Here is a 17833-nt window from a genome sequence, read left to right as displayed (position 1 = left end):
CATCTAACCTGTCCAATCCCGTCAGAATTTTATGTTTCTATGAGATCCCCTCTCATCCTTCTAAATTCCAGTGAATATAAGCCCAGTCGATCCAGTCTTTCTTCATATATCAGTCCTGTCATCCCGGGAATCAATCTGGTGAAGGTAGCAGGCCAGGTGGATAAGGTGGTTAAGAAGGCATACGGAATGCTTGCCTTTACCAGCCGAGGCATAGAATACAAGAGCAGGGGAGTTATGCTTGAACTGTTATAAAACACTAGTTAGGCCGCAGCTGGAGTACTGCGTGCAGTTCTGGTCACCACATTACAGGAAAGATGTGATTGCACTAGAGAGGGTACAGAGGAGATTTACCAGGATGTTGCACTAGAGAGGGTACAGAGGAGATTTACCAGGATGTTGCACTGGAGAGGGTACAGAGGAGATTTACCAGGATGTTGCACTGGAGAGGGTACAGAGGAGATTTACCAGGATGTTGCACTAGAGAGGGTACAGAGGAGATTTACCAGGATGTTGCACTGGAGAGGGTACAGAGGAGATTTACCAGGATGTTGCACGAGAGAGGGTACAGAGGAGATTTACCAGGATGTTGCTCTAGAGAGGGTACAGAGGAGATTTACCAGGATGTTGCACTAGAGAGGGTACAGAGGAGATTTACCAGGATGTTGCACTAGAGAGGGTACAGAGGAGATTTACCAGGATGTTGCTCTAGAGAGGGTACAGAGGGAGAATTTTAGCGATGAGGAAAGATTGGATAGGCTGGGGTTGTTTTCTTTGGAACAGAGGAGGCTGAGGGGAGACCTGATTGAGGTGTATAAAATGATGAGGGGCCTGGATAGAGTGGATAGGACGGACCCGTTTCCCTTGGCAGAGGGGTCAACAACCAGGGAGCACAGATTGAAAGTAATTGGGGGGGAGGTTTAGAGGGGATTTGAGGGGAAATGTCTTCACCCAGAGGGTGGTGGGGGAACTCACTGCCTGAAAGGGAGGTAGAGGCAGAAACCCTCACCACATTTGGATGTGCACCTGAAGTGTCGTAACCTACAGGGCTACGGACCGAGAGCGGGAAAGTGGGATTGGGCCGGGTGGCTCTTGGTCGGCCAGCACGGACACGATGGGCCGAATGGCCTCCTTCCGCGCTGTAAATGTCTGAGATTCTAACTGCCCTTTCCTGCATTGCCCCCAGACCCCTCGATTCCCTTTAATGTTCTTGGCGCTTGTGTCTAATGACCGCACGTGACTGCGGCCAAGCACCTGGTGCATGCTGGGAGCCGGCAGTGCGGAGGGTTAACTGTCGCAGATGTTGATCTTCCGCTGGCTGTTTTGTTTTCCAGGGGGCGGTGTCCGGGTCTGTTCAGGCCACTGACCGACTTATGAAAGAGCTCAGGGATATTTACCGGTCAGAGAGTTTTAAAGCGGGTAAGGACAAGCTGTTTACCGGTTGATTACGTCGCACTGGGGCCTGCGTTTACACCAGCTTCATCCCCCTGGCAGTATTTAAAAGACAGACTTGCATTTATATCGCGCCTTTCACGACCACCAGATGTCTCGAGGCGCTTCACAGCCAATGGAGCACTTTTTGGAGTGTGGTCACTGTTGAAACGCAGCAGCCAAATTGCGCACAGCAAGCTCCCACACACAGCGATGTGATAATGACCCGGATCGTCTGTTTTAGTGATGTTGGTTGAGGGATAAATATTGGCCCCAGGACACCGGGGAGAACTCCCCCTGCTCTTCTTCCAATCGTGGCCCCGGGATCTTTTACATCCACCCGAGAGGGCAGACGGGGCCTCGGTTTAACGTCTCATCCGAAAGACGGCACCTCCGACAGTGCGGCGCTCCCTCAGTACTGCCCCTCCGACAGTGCGGCGCTCCCTCAGTACTGCCCCTCCGACAGTGCGGCGCTCCCTCAGTACTGCCCCTCCGACAGTGCGGCGCTCCCTCAGTACTGCCCCTCCGACAGTGCGGCACTCCCTCGGTACTGCCCCTCCGACAGTGCAGCGCTCCCTCAGTACTGCCCCTCCGACAGTGCGGCGCTCCCTCAGTACTGCCCCTCCGACAGTGCGGGGCTCCCTCAGTACTGCCCCTCCGACAGTGCGGGGCTCCCTCAGTACTGCCCCTCCGACAGTGCGGCGCTCCCTCAGTACTGCCCCTCCGACAGTGCGGCGCTCCCTCAGTACTGCCCCTCCGACAGTGCGGCGCTCCCTCGGTACTGCACTGGGAGTGTCGGCCTAGATTTGTGAGCTTGGGTTCCTGGAGTGGGACTTGAACCCACAACCTTCTGACTCGGGGGGTGGGGATGAGAGTGCTGCCCACTGAGCCACGATCTCGGTCGCTATCGGAGCAGAGAACATTAAAGAATTGAAGAGGGGGTTCGAGGGGGAGAAAGTGAATGGATCGTTGCAGATTGGAAACGATGAGTTTGGAGACGGTCTCTTGGCGCAGCATGTTGATTGGCTTATTCTTTTGCCCAATAGGAAACTATGCAGTTGAACTCGTCAACGACAGCCTGTACGACTGGAACGTAAAAATCCTAAAGTAAGTGACTATTCCGAATGCGCGCGGAGTCTAACGTCCTCGGTAACGCGGTAAAGGGGAGATTGCGGTCCCTTGCCTGCCGTGTGGCCATAGTCTGTTTTCCTCCCCCCCCCTCCCCCCACCCCATTTCTATGGTAGGTTCCAATATGACTGCCTCCGTCGGCACAATCCAAGATGGCGGGCTGGGTGGGAGGGGCATGTGAAACGGCGACCAATGACCGTTCAAGGCTGGGTCAGCCCACCGCGCCCCACCCAATCAATGCCGACTGGCCACTGCGGTCACCCTGAAGGGAAGGTCAGAGGTCAGGCTGTGACCTTTCTGCTAACTCGGGCGCGATCCGACCCCGAGAGCGATGGGGCGACAGGCCTCTGTCCGCCCTCCCGTCTCAGCTCTCCGGGACCGTCCTGTGTCAGTTCATGCGGGGGACTGGGGAGCCCACGACACGAAACCGTCCCAAAAAAAACGTAGATTGAGAGGGGGCAGCTGCTTATGGAGATGATTCAGTAATTCCCACCCCACCCACCGGTCACTCACACCTGGGGACCGCACGCTGTCGGTGACCGAGATTTGTCTTACACACTTAGTTTGTGTTGTGTGATCATCTTCTGCTCCCTGCACTGCACTGGGGGAATAACCCCGCTTTTATCGGGAGCCGTTTCGGTCAGGAGTTCTGTTTTGTTGTAGTTCGTAGCGACTCTTTCGTCTTAAATAGATACTGTAGACTGTTTGCTGTAGTGTGCTGTTTAAATAGATTCTGTTATCTGTCTGCTGTAGTGTTTAAATAGATACTGTAGACTGATGTAATGTTTAAATAGATACTGTAGACTGTTTGCTGTAGTGCTGTTTAAATAGATACTGTAGACTGTTTGCTGCAGTGTGCTGTTTAAATAGATACTGTAGACTGTTTGCTGCAGTGTGCTGTTTAAATAGATTCTGTTATCTGTCTGCTGTAGTGTTTAAATAGATACTGTAGACTGATGTAATGTTTAAATAGATACTGTAGACTGTTTTCTGCAGTGTGCTGTTTAAATAGATTCTGTTATCTGTCTGCTGTAGTGTTGAAATAGATACTGTAGACTGATGTAATGTTTAAATAGATACTGTAGACTGTTTGCTGCAGTGTACTGTTTAAATGGACTCTGCTGTAAAATTGACTGTTGAGTCCTGCCATAAGTTCCCCCTGCCCCACCTCCAGCTCATTGGCTGACACGGTGGCGTCAATAGACACTCCCGAATCACAGAAACATTAGCATGCAGGTACAGCAAGTGATCAGGAAGGCAAATGGAATGTTGACCTTTATTGCAAGGGGGATAGAGTATAAAAGCAGAGAAGTCCCGCTACAACTGTACAGGGTATTGGTGAGACCACACCTGGAGTACTGTGCACAGTTTTGGTCTCCTTACCTAAGGAAGGATATACTTGCCTTAGAGGGAGTGCAACGAAGGTTCACCAGATGCCTGGGATGGGTTGACCTATGATGAGAGACTGGACTATGATGAGATACTCTTTGGAGTTTAGAAGAGGTGATTTCATTGAAACATATAAAATTCTAGGGCTTGACAGGGTAGATGCAGGGAGGGTGTTTCCCCCGGGCTGGGGAGTCTAGAACCAGGGGTCTCAGTCTCAGGATAAGGGGTCGGCCATTGAGGACTGAGATGAGGAGGAATTTCTTCACTCAGAGGGTGGTGAATCTTTGGAATTCTCTGCCCCAGAGGGCTGTGGAGGCTCAGTCGTTGAGTATATTCAAGGCCGAGATCGATAGATTGTTGGAGTCGAGGGGAATGGAGGGATCGGGCGGGAAGGTGGAGTTGAGGTGGAAGATCAGCCGTGATCTTACTGAACAGTTTGGTGATTTTTGTCTGGGGATTGCAGTGGTTGGAGGAGAGAAGCGGTCTGAGGACCCCTGTACCGTCGCTCCCGCGTGAGCCCTGGCTGGAAGCGTGCACGCGGGCGACCCTTGACCCTCCCGTGAGGGTTGTAAACTGTGACCTCCGCTCTGGTTGGCTGTCGCTGTGCGAGGGAGGTGGGTGTGCGCCATTGACTGACTTTTCGGCTGTTTTGTTTTGCTTGCAGAGTTGACCAGGACAGCGCTTTGCATAACGACCTCCAGATCCTGAAAGAGAAAGAAGCAGTCGACTTTATTTTGTTAAATTTCTCTTTTAAAGTAAGTTTACCCGGGGGGAGGGAGGAGGAGAGAAAGGGGAGGATGGAGCGTTCGGCTGGCCAGTGGGGCTGGCCCTTGAACACCAGCTACAGTGGTGGAGTATTGGCTGTGTGACCCGGACTGGTCATTTGGTGAGCGCGAGTTCCAATCCCACCACGGCACTCAAAGAATCTGAATTCTGCCGTACAACCGGCCCTGGTGAGACCACACCTGGACTATTGTGTACAGTTCTGGTCTCCTTACAAAGGTTGAGTAGGTTGGGCCTCTACTCATTGGAATTCAGAAGAACGAGAGGTGATCTTATCGAAATGTATCAGATTATGAGGGGGCTCGACAAGGTGGATGCAGAGAGGATGTTTCCACTGATGGGGGAGACTAGAACTAGGGGGCATGGTCTTAGAATAAGGGGCCGCCCATTTAAAACTGAGATGAGGAGGAATTTCTTCTCTCCTGAGGGTTGTAAATCTGTGGAATTCGCTGCCTCAGAGAGCTGTGGAAGCCGGGACATTGAATAAATTTAAGTCAAATAGACAGTTTCTTAACCGATAAGGAGTTATGGGGAGCGGGCAGGGAAGTGGAGCTGAGTCCATGATCAGGTCAGCCGTGATCTTATTAAATGGCGGAGCAGGCTCGAGGGGCCGTATGGCCGACTCCTGCTCCTATTTCTTATGTTCTTACCCAAGGAAGGATATACTTGCCATAGAGTGTCTAATATAGAGCTCTCTCTGGTGGACTACTGTGGTAGTGCAACTACTGTTGCGTATAAAAGGATCATGTGCCAAGGTCACATGTCCAGTTCCAGCGCAGCCATCTTGTGTATATGTTCGTTTGTGATGTCATAAAGAATATATCGCAGAGGGAGTGCAGCGAAGGTTCACCAGACTGATTCCTGGGATGGGGGGATTGTCCTATGAGGAGAGATTGAGCAGACTGGGCTGATACTCTCTGGAGTTTAGAAGAATGAGAGGTGATCTCATTGAAACATACAACATTCTTACAGGGCTTGACAGGGTAGATAGAAACATAGAAACATAGAAAATAGGTGCAGGAGTAGGCCATTCGGCCCTTCTAGCCTGCACCGCCATTCAATGAGTTCATGGCTGAACATGCAACTTCAGTACCCCCTTCCTGCTTTCTCACCATACCCCTTGATTCCCCTAGTAGTAAGGACTTCATCTAACTCCTTTTTGAATATATTTAGTGAATTGGCCTCAACAACTTTCTGTGGTAGAGAATTTCACAGGTTCACCACTCTCTGGGTGAAGAAATTCCTCCTCATCTCAGTCCTAAATGGCTTACCCCTTATCCTTAGACTGTGTCCCCTGGTTCTGGACTTCCCCAACATTGGGAACATTCTTCCTGCATCTAACCTGTCTAACCCCGTCAGAATTTTAAACGTTTCTATGAGGTCCCCTCTCATTCTTCTGAACTCCAGTGAATACAAGCCCAGTTGATCCAGTCTTTCTTGATAGGTCAGTCCCGCCATCCCGGGAATCAGTCTGGTGAACCTTCGCTGCACTCCCTCAATTGCAAGAATGTCCTTCCTCAGGTTAGGAGACCAAAACTGTACACAATACTCCAGGTGTGGCCTCACCAAGGCCCTGTACAATTGTAGCAACACCTCCCTGCCCTTGTACTCAAATCCCCTCGCTATGAAGGCCAACATGCCATTTGCTTTCTTAACCGCCTGCTGTACCTGCATGCCAACCTTCAATGACTGATGTACCATGACACCCAGGTCTCGTTGCACCTCTCCTTTTCCTAATCTGTCACCATTCAGATAATAGTCTGTCTCTCTGTTTTTACCACCAAAGTGGATAGCCTCACATTTATCCACATTATACTTCATCTGCCATGCATTTGCCCACTCACCTAACCTATCCAAGTCACTCTGCAGCCTCATAGAATCCTCCTTGCAGCTCACACTGCCACCCAACCCAGCAGGGAGGGTGTTTCCCCCGGGCTGGGGAGTGTAGAACCAGGGGTCACACAGTCTCAGGATAAGGGGGCGGCCATTGAGGACTGAGATGAGGAGGATTTTCTTCACTTGGAGGGTGGTGAATCTTTGGAATTCTCTGCCCCAGAGGGCTGTGGAGGCTCAGTCATTGAGTATATTGAAGGCTGAGCTCGATAGATTTTTGGAATATTAAGAGAATGGAGGGAAAGTGGAGTTGAGGTCAAAGATTGGCCATGATCTTATTGAATGGCGGAGCAGGCTCAAGGGGCCGAATGGCCGACTCCTGCTCCTACTTCTTATGTTCTTGTGAGCGCCTGTAGTCCGAGAGGTATCTTTGATTCAGATTTTGATTCAGTCTAAAACTCAAGCTATCTGGATTCAGGCAGCATTGCTGTTTCCAAAAGGAGTTGGATAGATACCTGGTCGGGATGTGATTGTAGCTTTTCACCATTTAGAAAAATCAGTGGAGGTCCAAAGAGACTTGGGGGGGGGGGGGGGTAAATAGTTCATTAAAATGTCACGGACAGGTCCAGAAAATAATCCAAAAAGGCCAATGGAACGCTGGCCTTTATATCCAGAGGAATAGAACAGAAGGAGGGTATAGGTTATACTGCAGCTGTACAAAGCCCTGGTTAGACCACACCTGGAGCACTGTGAGCAGTTCTGGGCACCTTGGGGAGGATATATTGGCCTTGGAGGGAGTGCAGCGTAGGTTTACCAGAATGATGCCTGCAATCCAAGGGTTAATTTACGAGGAGAGATTACACAAAGTAGGGCTGTATTCCCGAGAATTTAGACAGCTAAGGGGGTGATCTGATCTAAGTTTTCAGGATATTAAAGGGAACAGATAGGGTAGGTACAGAGACTATTCCCACTGGTTGGGGAGTCTAGGACCAGGGGGCAGTCTAAACATTAGAGCCAGACCAATTAAGGAGTGAAATTAGGAAACATTTCTGCACACAAAGGGTGGTAGAGGTTTGGAACCTTCTTCCGCAAATTGCAATCGATGCTGGATTAATTAATTTTAAATCTGAGATTGATAGCTTTCTGTTAACCAAAGGTATTAAGGGAAATGGGCCAAAGTCGGGTGTGTGGAGTTAGGTCGCAGATCAGCCGTGATCTGATTAAATGGCGGAACAGGCTCGAGGGGCTGAATGAGCTTCCTCCTGTTCCTGTGTAACAGGCTCGAGGGGCTGAATGGGCCTCCTCCTGTTCCAGTGTAACAGGCTCGAGGGGCTGAATGGGCCTCCTCCTGTTCCTGTGTAACAGGCTCGAGGGGCTGAATGGGCCTCCTCCTGTTCCTGTGTAACAGGCTCGAGGGGCTGAATGGGCCTCCTCCTGTTCCTGTGTAACAGGCTCGAGGGGCTGAATGGGCCTCCTCCTGTTCCTGTGTAACAGGCTCGAGGGGCTGAATGGGCCCCCTCCTGTTCCTGTGTAACAGGCTCGAGGGGCTAAATGGGCCTCCTCCTGTTCCTGTGTAACAGGCTCGAGGGGCTAAATGGGCCTCCTCCTGTTCCTGTGTAACAGGCTCGAGGGGCTGAATGGGCCTCCTCCTGTGCCCGAGTTCCTCTGCTTTTGATGCTTGGGCTGTGGAGTGACCATGAGGGGGAGTGTACATGGACTGTGGGAGGGGATTGAATGGGGCTGATGGGGTGGATTTGCTCTCTGGTACGGGGGTACTGAGTATTTGACCATTCTCTTGTTCTCTCGCAGGATAATTTCCCTTTCGACCCACCCTTTGTACGAGTCGTATCTCCAGTGCTCTCTGGGGGGTAAGTACAGTGTTTCCTGTCTATTGCCTCTTTGTTTAAACGTTGGGAATGACCAAACACAGATACATGAGAGGTGTTACACTTTGGGAGGAAGAATAGGGAGGTCACTTATTACTGGGAAAGTGTGAGTCTACGTGGGGTAGAGGAACAAAGGGATCTCGGATACAAATACTCAAATCACTAAAAGTTGCGACACTGGTTAGCAAGGCTGTAAAAAAAAAAAAGCAAACCAGGAACTAGGGTTTTTTTTCTCGAGGGATAGAATTGAAAGTAGGGAAGTTATGCTAAACCTGTATCGAACCTTGGTTAGACCACACTTGGAGCATTGTGTACGGTTCTGGTCACCATATTATAATAAGGATATAGAGGCACTGGAGAGGGTGCAGAGAAGATTTACAAGGATTATATCAGAAATGCGAGGGTATGCATATCAGGAAAGGATGAACATGCTGGGGGTCTCTTTTTCTTGAAAAGGCTGAGGGGTGAGCTAATAGAGGTCGTTAAAATGATGAAAGGTTTTGATGGAGTGGATACAGAGAGAGTGTTTCCACTTGTGGGGAAGAGCATAACTAGAGGCCATCAATATAAGATCGTCACCCAGAAACCCAACGGGGAATTCAGGAGAAACTTCTTTACCCAGAGAGCGGTGAGAATGTGGAACTCGCTGCCACAGGGAGGGGTTGAGGCGAATAGTATCGATGTATTTAAGGGGAAGCTGGATAAACACATGGGGGAGAAGGGAATAGAGGGTTATGCTGGTAGATTTAGATGGGGAAAGACGGGAGGAGGCTCGAGTGGAGCAGAAACGCCGGCACGGACTGGTTGGGCTGAATGGCCTGTTTCTGTGCTGTATGTCCGATGTAATCCATTCGGGAGCAGTGATCCTGTGAGATGGGCGGTGTTTACCGAGGACCTGTTGCCTCGCTGCTGTCTGTGATGTCAGAAATCTCAGCCTCCCATTCCATCATACGGTTCAGCATCCATAATTTTCCATTTTTCTTTTAAATGTATTTCCCTGCAACCACTCCGACCTTGACCTTTGGTGTGGGTCTGCCAGAGGATCCGTGAGAAGGTCGGAGAGCCCTTCAGTGTCAGCCGTGGCTCAAGTGGGTAGTACGCTCGTCTCGGAGCCCGAAGGTTGTGGGTTCAAGTCCAACTCCAGGGACTTGAGCACATAAATCCAGGCTGACACTCCCCTGCAGTGCTGAGGGAGCACCGCACTGTCGGAGGGGCAGTACTGAGGGAGCGCCGCACTGTCGGAGGGGCAGTACTGAGGGAGTGCCGCACTGTCGGAGGGCCGGTGCTGAGGGAGTGCCGCACTGTCGGAGGGCCGGTGCTGAGGGAGTGCCGCACTGTCGGAGGGCCGGTGCTGAGGGAGTGCCGCACTGTCGGAGGGCCGGTGCTGAGGGAGTGCCGCACTGTCGGAGGGGCGGTGCTGAGGGAGTGCCGCACTGTCGGAGGGGCAGTACTGAGGGAGTGCCGCACTGTCGGAGGGGCAGTACTGAGGGAGTGCCGCACTGTCGGAGGGGCAGTACTGAGGGAGTGCCGCACTGTCGGAGGGGCAGTACTGAGGGAGTGCCGCACTGTCGGAGGGGCAGTACTGAGGGAGTGCCGCACTGTCAGAGGGCCGGTGCTGAGGGAGCGCCGCACTGTCGGAGGGGCAGTACTGAGGGAGTGCCGCATTGTCGGAGGGGCAGTACTGAGGGAGCGCCGCACTGTCGGAGGTGCTGTCTTTCGGATGAGACATTAAACCGAGGCCCCGTCTGCCCTCTCGGGCGGATGTAAAAGATCCCGGGGCCACTATTGGAAGAAGAGCAGGGGGAGTTCTCCCCGGTGTCCTGGGGCCAATATTTATCCCTCAACCAACATCACTTTAAAAAAAAAAAAAAAATTAGATGATACTTAAGGAGGTGGCCTTGGAAATAGCGGATGTTTTGACAGTCATTTTCCAACATTCCATTGACTCTGGATCAGTTCCTATCGAGTGGAGGGTAGCCAATGTAACCCCACTTTTTAAAAAAGGAGAGAGAGAAAACAGAGAATTATAGACCGGTCAGCCTGACATCGGTAGTGGGTAAAATGATGGAATCAATTATTAAGGATGTCAGCAGCGCATTTGGAAAATGGTGACATGATAGGTCCAAGTCAGCATGGATTTGTGAAAGGAAAATCATGCTTGACAAATCTTCTGGAATTTTTTGAGAATGTTTCCAGTAGAGTGTACAAGGGAGAACCAGTTGATGTGGTGTATTTGGACTTTCAGAAGGCTTTCGACAAGGTCCCACGCAAGAGATTAATGTGCAAAGTTAAAGCACATGGGATTGGGGGTAGTGTGCTGACATGGATTGAAAACTGGTTGGCAGACAGGAAGCAAAGAGTAGGAGTAAATGGGTACTTTTCAGAATGGCAGGCAGTGACTAGTGGGGTACCGCAAGGTTCTGTGCTGGGGCCCCAGCTGTTTACATTGTACATTAATGATTTAGACGAGGGGATTAAATGTAGTATCTCCAAATTTGCGGATGACACTAAGTTGGGTGGCAGTGTGAGCTGCGAGGAGGATGCTATGAGGCTGCAGAGTGACTTGGATAGGTTAGGTGAGTGAGCAAATGCATGGCAGATGAAGTATAATGTGGATAAATGTGAGGTTATCCACTTTGGTGGTAAAAACAGAGAGACAGACTATTATCTGAATGGTGACAGATTAGGAAAAGGGGAGGTGCAACGAGACCTGGGTGTCTCGGTACATCAGTCATTGAAGGTTGGCATGCGGTTAAGAAAGCAAATGGCATGTTGGCCTTCATAGCGAGGGGATTTGAGTACAGGGGCAGGGAGGTGTTACTACAGTTGTACAAGGCCTTGGTGAGGCCACACCTGGAGTATTGTGTACAGTTTTGGTCTCCTAACTTGAGGAGGGACATTCTTGCTATTGAGGGAGTGCAGCGAAGGTTCACCAGACTGATTCTCGGGATGGCGGGACTGACATATCAGGAAAGACTGGATCAACTGGGCTTGTATTCACTGGAGTTCAGAAGAATGAGGGGGGACCTCATAGAAACGTTTAAAATTCTGACGGGTTTAGACAGGGTAGATGCAGGAAGAATGTTCCCGATGTTGGGGAAGTCCAGAACCAGGGGTCACAGTCTAAGGATAAGGGGTAAGCCATTTAGGACCGAGATGAGGAGAAACTTCTTCACCCAGAGAGTGGTGAACCTGTGGAATTCTCTACCACAGAAAGTTGTTGAGGCCAATTCACTAAATATATTCAAGAAGGAGTTAGATGAAGTCCTTACTACTAGGGGGATCAAGGGGTATGGTGAGAAAGCAGGAATGGGGTACTGAAGTTGCATGTTCAGCCATGAACTCATTGAATGGTGGTGCAGGCTCGAATGGCCTACTCCTACACCTATTTTCTATGTCTATGTCTCTATGATCTGTGTCATTATCACAGTGCTGTTTGTGGGAGCTTGGGTGTGCTCATTTCCTATGTTACAACAATGACTACACTTCAAAAAGTACTTCATTGGCTGTAAAACATTGAGACGTCTGGTGGCCATGAAAGACCCGATGGTTTGTCCTCCTTTCTCTTCTCTCTCCTCTCTGTCTCGTTCTTTTCTCCCTCCTCCCTCCATCTTGCTGTGTGCCAAACGGTTGCTGCATTTATCTACATGGTGAATTGAAACAATTTATCGGGGGGGGGGGAAGGTGGTGAAGGACTGGGGAGATGTGACGTGTGCTATACGGGTTCAAGCCACCGAGAGTTACTGCCGTGTCTCTGTGTTTAACATTCCTCTGGGCCGTCCCTCACCTGTGCCCGTCTTATTCTCACAGTTACGTTCTCGGAGGGGGAGCAATTTGCATGGAACTCCTCACAAAACAGGTGAGTGAGCAACGAGTTATTCAAATAGAAAGCCCTTTTCTCCCCCCCCCGCTACCCCCTCACGCAGTCTTGACACATCATTTGATCGCTCCTAGCATTAACAAAGGGGTCGGGGCCATTCAGCCCATCAAGCCTGTGTCCGTTCTATCCCTTTAACTGAAGCTACTATAATGGAGCCCCCCCCCCCCCCCAGTGGGCTACTGTGGTAATGCAACTACAGGTTGGACCTCTCTGGACACAACCTGTGCCGCAACAGAGAATTTTCCGAAGCACGGGAGGTCACGCTTACCGGTACCTGTTGACAGCGTGCAGGCTCCTGTCTATATGTGTGTGTGTGTGTGCGCGCGCGTGCTGGCAGCCTGTGGGAGGTTCCTTCAGCACCCGTGCACACGCTCGACGACTGACAGCCAATCACCGCACGCACTCGCCGACTGACGGCCAATCACCACACACACACACACACACACACACTCGCTGACTGACGGCCACTCCGAGCCAATCACCGCACGCACTCGCTGACTGACGGCCACTCCGAGCCAATCACTGCACGCACTCGCTGACAGCCAATCGCCGCACGCACTCGCCGACTGACGGCCAATCACCACACACACACACACACACACACACACACTCGCTGACTGACGGCCACTCCGAGCCAATCACCGCACGCACTCGCTGACTGACGGCCACTCCGAGCCAATCACTGCACGCACTCGCTGACAGCCAATCGCCGCACGCACTCGCTGACAGCCAATCGCCGCACGCACTCGCTGACAGCCAATCGCCGCACGCACTCGCTGACTGACGGCCAATCACCACACACACACACACACACACACACACACTCGCTGACTGACGGCCACTCCGAGCCAATCACCGCACGCACCCGCCGACAGCCAATCGCTGCACGCACTCACTGACTGACAGCTCCTCCCAGCCAATCACAACTTTTGAAAGCAAACCCTGCTCTCCCTCGGGCCCAACTAATGCCGAACCACGGATGTTTCTGGACCAGAGAGGTCCGACCTGTACTGATGTAAATGATAAAGGGATCACGTAGCAATGTCACATGAGAGGTTTTCTGTGTAAGAGCCATCCTGTATAATGTGTGCTTCTCAGTGATGTCGTAAGCATATATCACAGCTACCTATTCTAATATATTCCATATTCTCTTTTTTTTTAAAACCCTGCGGGAAGATGGGGAGAAACTGTTTCTGGTGGCAGGAACCTCGGTAACCAGAGGACGCCGTGTTAAGATAATCGGCAAAAAAAAAAGGCGGGGGTGGGAAAATGAGATTTTTTAAATTTCACACGAGTTGTTGTGATCGGGAACGCGCTGCCTGAAAGGGCGGTGGGAGCAGATTCTATCGTGACTTTCAAACCGGGAATTGGATAAATACTTGAAAATGTGCCGGGCTGTGGGGAAAGAGCAGGGGGGGGGGGGGGGGGGGGTTAAAGAGTGGGACTGATTGGGTCGCTCTGTCACAGAGCGGGCTCGATGGGCCGAATGGTCAGCCTCCTGTGCTGTGCGATTTTGTGATGTAACAGTTTGATATAACCTAGGGGCTCGCTTGGCCCCTTCAGAGGGGCAGTTAAGGGTCAACCCTGTTGGTGTGGGGTCTGGAGTCACATGCAGGCCCAGACCGGGTAAGGACGGGGGTGGGTGTGTTCACGGACCCAGTAGGGTTTTTTGGGATTACAAATTCTCCAAACTGCCGTGGTGGGAATTGAACTGGCATTCTCTGGATCATGGGTTCACTGCCATGACTACGACGTGCATTCAAAATAGCCTGCGACTATTGAGCAGTGAGCCAGATATTTGTATCCTGCGGGCAATGCCTCTGGCGCCCGCGACTGGCCGTGCAGCCTCGACCAAGATTCCCCCTCTCTCTCTCTCTCTCGTAGATCCAAGCCCAGCCGGCGAGTGCCGGAGCGATATTCGACTGTGGCGTGCATCGCAGCCCAGCCTGATCCTTTCTGCTCCTGCAGGAGCTCGAGCCCAGACTCCAGACGTGACCCTCCAGGGCAGCGCTGAGGGAGTGCTGCACTGTCGGAGGTGCCGTTTTTGCGGACGAGGGGGCTGAATTCTGGGGAACCCTTTCCTGAAGTGGCTCCGGTGGATGTTGAAGATTCTGAGCAGGGTGGCGTTAGTCGCGGAGCAGGGAGCTCTCCCGGTGTGGTGTCTGGCATTTCTGCACAGCCCGCACACAGCTATGTAAATATCAACTGCACAAATTAGGGTTGTATTCTCTCGAATTTCGAGGGTCAAGGAGTGATTTGATCGGTTTTCAAGCCATTACGGGGAACAGATGGGTAGATAGACACACAGATCATTAAAATGTCACGGACAGGTACAGAAAATAATCAAAAAGGCTGATGGAACGCTGGTCTTTATATCGAGAGGACTAGAATACAAACGGGTAGAAGTTATGCTGCAGCTGTACAGAGCCCTGGTTAGACCACACCTGGAGCACTGAGAGCAGTTCTGGGCACCACACCTTGGGGAGGCTACACCGGCCTAGGAGGGAGTGCAGCGTAGGTTTACCAGAATGATACCCGCACTCCAAGGGTTAATTTACAAACTGTATTCCCTGGAATTTAGACGGTTAAAGGGTGATCTGATCAAAGTTTTCAGGATATTAAAGGGAACAGATAGGGTAGGTATAGAGACTATTCCCGCTGGTTGGGGAGTCTAGGACCAGGGGCCATAGTGAGAAATTAGGAAACATTTCCACAAACAAAGGGTGGGATGTTTGGAACTCTCTTCCGCAAACAGCAATTGATGATGGATCAATTAATATTAAATCGGAGATTGATAGATTTTTGCTCACTGTGTTGAGGGATATGGAGCAAAGGCGGGTGGATGGAGTTAGGTCGCAGATCAGCCATGATCTGAATGAATGGCGGAACAGGCTGAATGGGCCTCCTCCTGTTCCGGTGTAACAGGCTCGAGGGGCTGAATGGGCCGCCTCCTGTTCCTGTGTAACGGACTCGAGGGGCTGAATGGACCTCCTCCTGTTCCTGTATAACAGGCTCGAGGGGCTGAATGGGCCTCCTCCTGTTCCTGTGTAACAGGCTCGAGGGGCTGAATGGACCTCCTCCTGTTCCTGTATAACGGGCTCGAGGGGCTGAATGGACCTCCTCCTGTCCCTGTGTAACAGGCTCGAGGGGCTGAATGGGCCTCCTCCTGTCCCTGTGTAACAGGCTCGAGGGGCTGAATGGGCCTCCTCCTGTTCCTGTGTAACAGGCTCGAGGGGCTGAATGGGCCTCCTCCTGGTCCTGTTGATGTCTCTCTGCGCAGTGCTGACCCGATTCCTGGGCAAGGGTTTGCTCCGTGTTATCGGAGGGTCTACGTCGACAGCACACGATCCTCTGCGTGTGCCGGGCTTAACCTTGTTTCCTTTTCGATGTCGTTATCCTCTTTCCTCCCCCATCTCCTCCTGCCAGGGCTGGAGTAGTGCTTACTCCATCGAGTCCGTCATTATGCAGATCAGTGCGACGCTGGTGAAGGGGAAGGCAAGGATTCAGTTCGGGGCCAATAAGGTAAGGGAGGTACGGATCAAGCGATCATGGGACACTTCCCATGTGGTCTCCATTACTCTATAATAGTATTGACGCGCGGTTAAGGGGCGGGCGGGGGTCGTGTCAGTGGAGATTGTTTGTGCGCTCCGCCCCTCGTTATCGCAGAGGATGAACTCTGGTCCTGTCAGTGCATCACGCTGTACCCTCACCCTAGCCCTTGTAAGCAAATTAACCATCACCATCAGCCCAGCACTACCTCACTGTAGCGCACGGCAACAGTCTTCTGGTCCATGAATCCTGCTCCTTCCACGACCCATGTCCACACTCTCCTCTCCTCTACCACCCATTTAATCTCCTCCCATAGCCCACTCTACCCATCCATTTTAATCGATCACCACTTAGTCAAAGTCCAGGGGCTGCAGCACAAAATCCAGGCTGACACTGTCACTGCAGCACTGTCGGAGGGGCAGTACTGAGGGAGCTCCGTACTGTCGGAGGGGCAGTACTGAGGGAGCTCCGTACTGTCGGAGGGGCAGCACTGAGGGAGCGCCGCACTGTCGGAGGGACAGTACTGAGGGAGCGCCGCACTGTCGGAGGGAGGGTACTGAGGGAGTGCCGCACTGTCGGAGGGACAGTACCAAGGGAGTGCCGCACTGTCGGAGGGAGGGTACTGAGGGAGTGCCGCACTGTCGGAGGGACAGTACTGAGGGAGCGCCGCACTAAACCAAGGCCCCTTTCTGCGCTTTGCGACGTCCCGAGCTTGTGCAAGAAATGCAAATCTTTGTTTCTAACAAACCCTGTCTTCTCCTCTCTTCCAGTCACAGTACAGCCTGACACGGGCGCAGCAGTCCTATAAATCGCTGGTTCAGATTCATGAGAAAAATGGTACGAGACAGACCAGAGCTTGAAACTATAAACTCCTTCTTCCATTCCCCACTCTGGGGGTTTCTGTGTCCTGTTGCCAATGCGCCCCATGTGGCAGGTTCCACAGCTGCCCTGTGCTGCCCCCACCAACAGGCCATTCTGCGTGCGTGAACCTAGACAGTGAGCGATTGAGATATTTGACCGTGGTGGGCATCACAGCCCAGCCCGATTCTGTTTTCACCGGATGCTCGGGGGGGGAGCTCACACAAGCCGCTCGAGCCCATAATTGAGGCTAAATGCTCCGCTGTCTGATTGTGTCATTCCTCAGATGAGACGCTGAACTCTGGGGCCCTCTCCTTGTGGCTCGATTGGATGTTAAAGTCCTGCGTGGGGGGTTTTATTCATCTGAGAATTCTCCCAATGTCCTTCACCTCGGTGTTTTTCCGACGTTTCCCTGGGTAACCGCCGTTGCACTCCCCCAAAAAGTAGTAATTAACTCTGTGAATTGACGCTCTGATATTGAAATATTACCTGACTCCTTTGAACGGGTTGGTCATTGTTGTCAGTGTCCATTTCAACAGCGCATGAAATCCTGTGATATAATTCTAGATTGTATCTGGAGAGAGCACGTTGAGCTCTCGCACTGGGGTACAGTACTGGTGGGTACAGGTCTGTCCCTGTATAACACTCCCCATTAATTCCAGGACATTAAGCCCGGAGAACAGTAAGTTTGCTGGTTAATTATCAGACCCCCTGATGTGATTTACAGATGAGTTTTGTGTTCTCTAGGCTGGCTAACATGTTGAGTTAGCGCACTGTACTTTCACCTCTGCATCCTGGTCTGCCCCCAGCCCAGATTCCTTGTCTGTTGGCTGCAAACGGACCAGGCCTGGGTGCCCTTAGCTCAGTTTCTGTGTGCGTGTCCTCACAGACACAGCCCTGCTTGTAATGTGGCAGAAAGTGCACTGTTCATGTCAGGTGGGTTTGAGAGCTCTGGTGTTGGGGGTGCATTGTTTAGGGGTGTTGCTGCTCCTTGACTATTGTACGTCACGCACAGACACGCAGTTTGAGCCTAAAACCTTGTGAGTTTGTAAATTTGGGTCCATTGGGATTGTGTACAGTGGGAGTGAACGGGTTACC

The 17833-nt window shown here is 51.6% G+C and overlaps 1 protein-coding gene across 2 annotated transcripts in view; it reads left to right on the top strand.

Annotated features, from left to right (window-relative positions):
* LOC139240154 (ubiquitin-conjugating enzyme E2 Q1) overlaps positions 1–17833 on the top strand; it is a 53577-nt gene that overhangs the window by 35110 nt on the left and 634 nt on the right. Inside the window, exons 6-12 of one of the 2 annotated variants that reach the window (XM_070868540.1) lie at positions 1332–1416; positions 2475–2535; positions 4611–4701; positions 8372–8430; positions 12259–12307; positions 15755–15859; positions 16648–16714. In XM_070868540.1, the coding sequence (XP_070724641.1) occupies positions 1332–1416; positions 2475–2535; positions 4611–4701; positions 8372–8430; positions 12259–12307; positions 15755–15859; positions 16648–16714 (517 nt within the window). The remainder of the gene's footprint in view (positions 1–1331; positions 1417–2474; positions 2536–4610; positions 4702–8371; positions 8431–12258; positions 12308–15754; positions 15860–16647; positions 16715–17833) is intronic. The other variant, XM_070868541.1, reaches the window with a different exon arrangement.

This window comes from Pristiophorus japonicus, chromosome 30 (genome assembly GCF_044704955.1).
Source record: "Pristiophorus japonicus isolate sPriJap1 chromosome 30, sPriJap1.hap1, whole genome shotgun sequence".
Lineage (NCBI taxonomy): Eukaryota > Metazoa > Chordata > Chondrichthyes > Pristiophoridae > Pristiophorus > Pristiophorus japonicus.
This window is presented reverse-complemented; position numbering and strand designations above follow the sequence as displayed.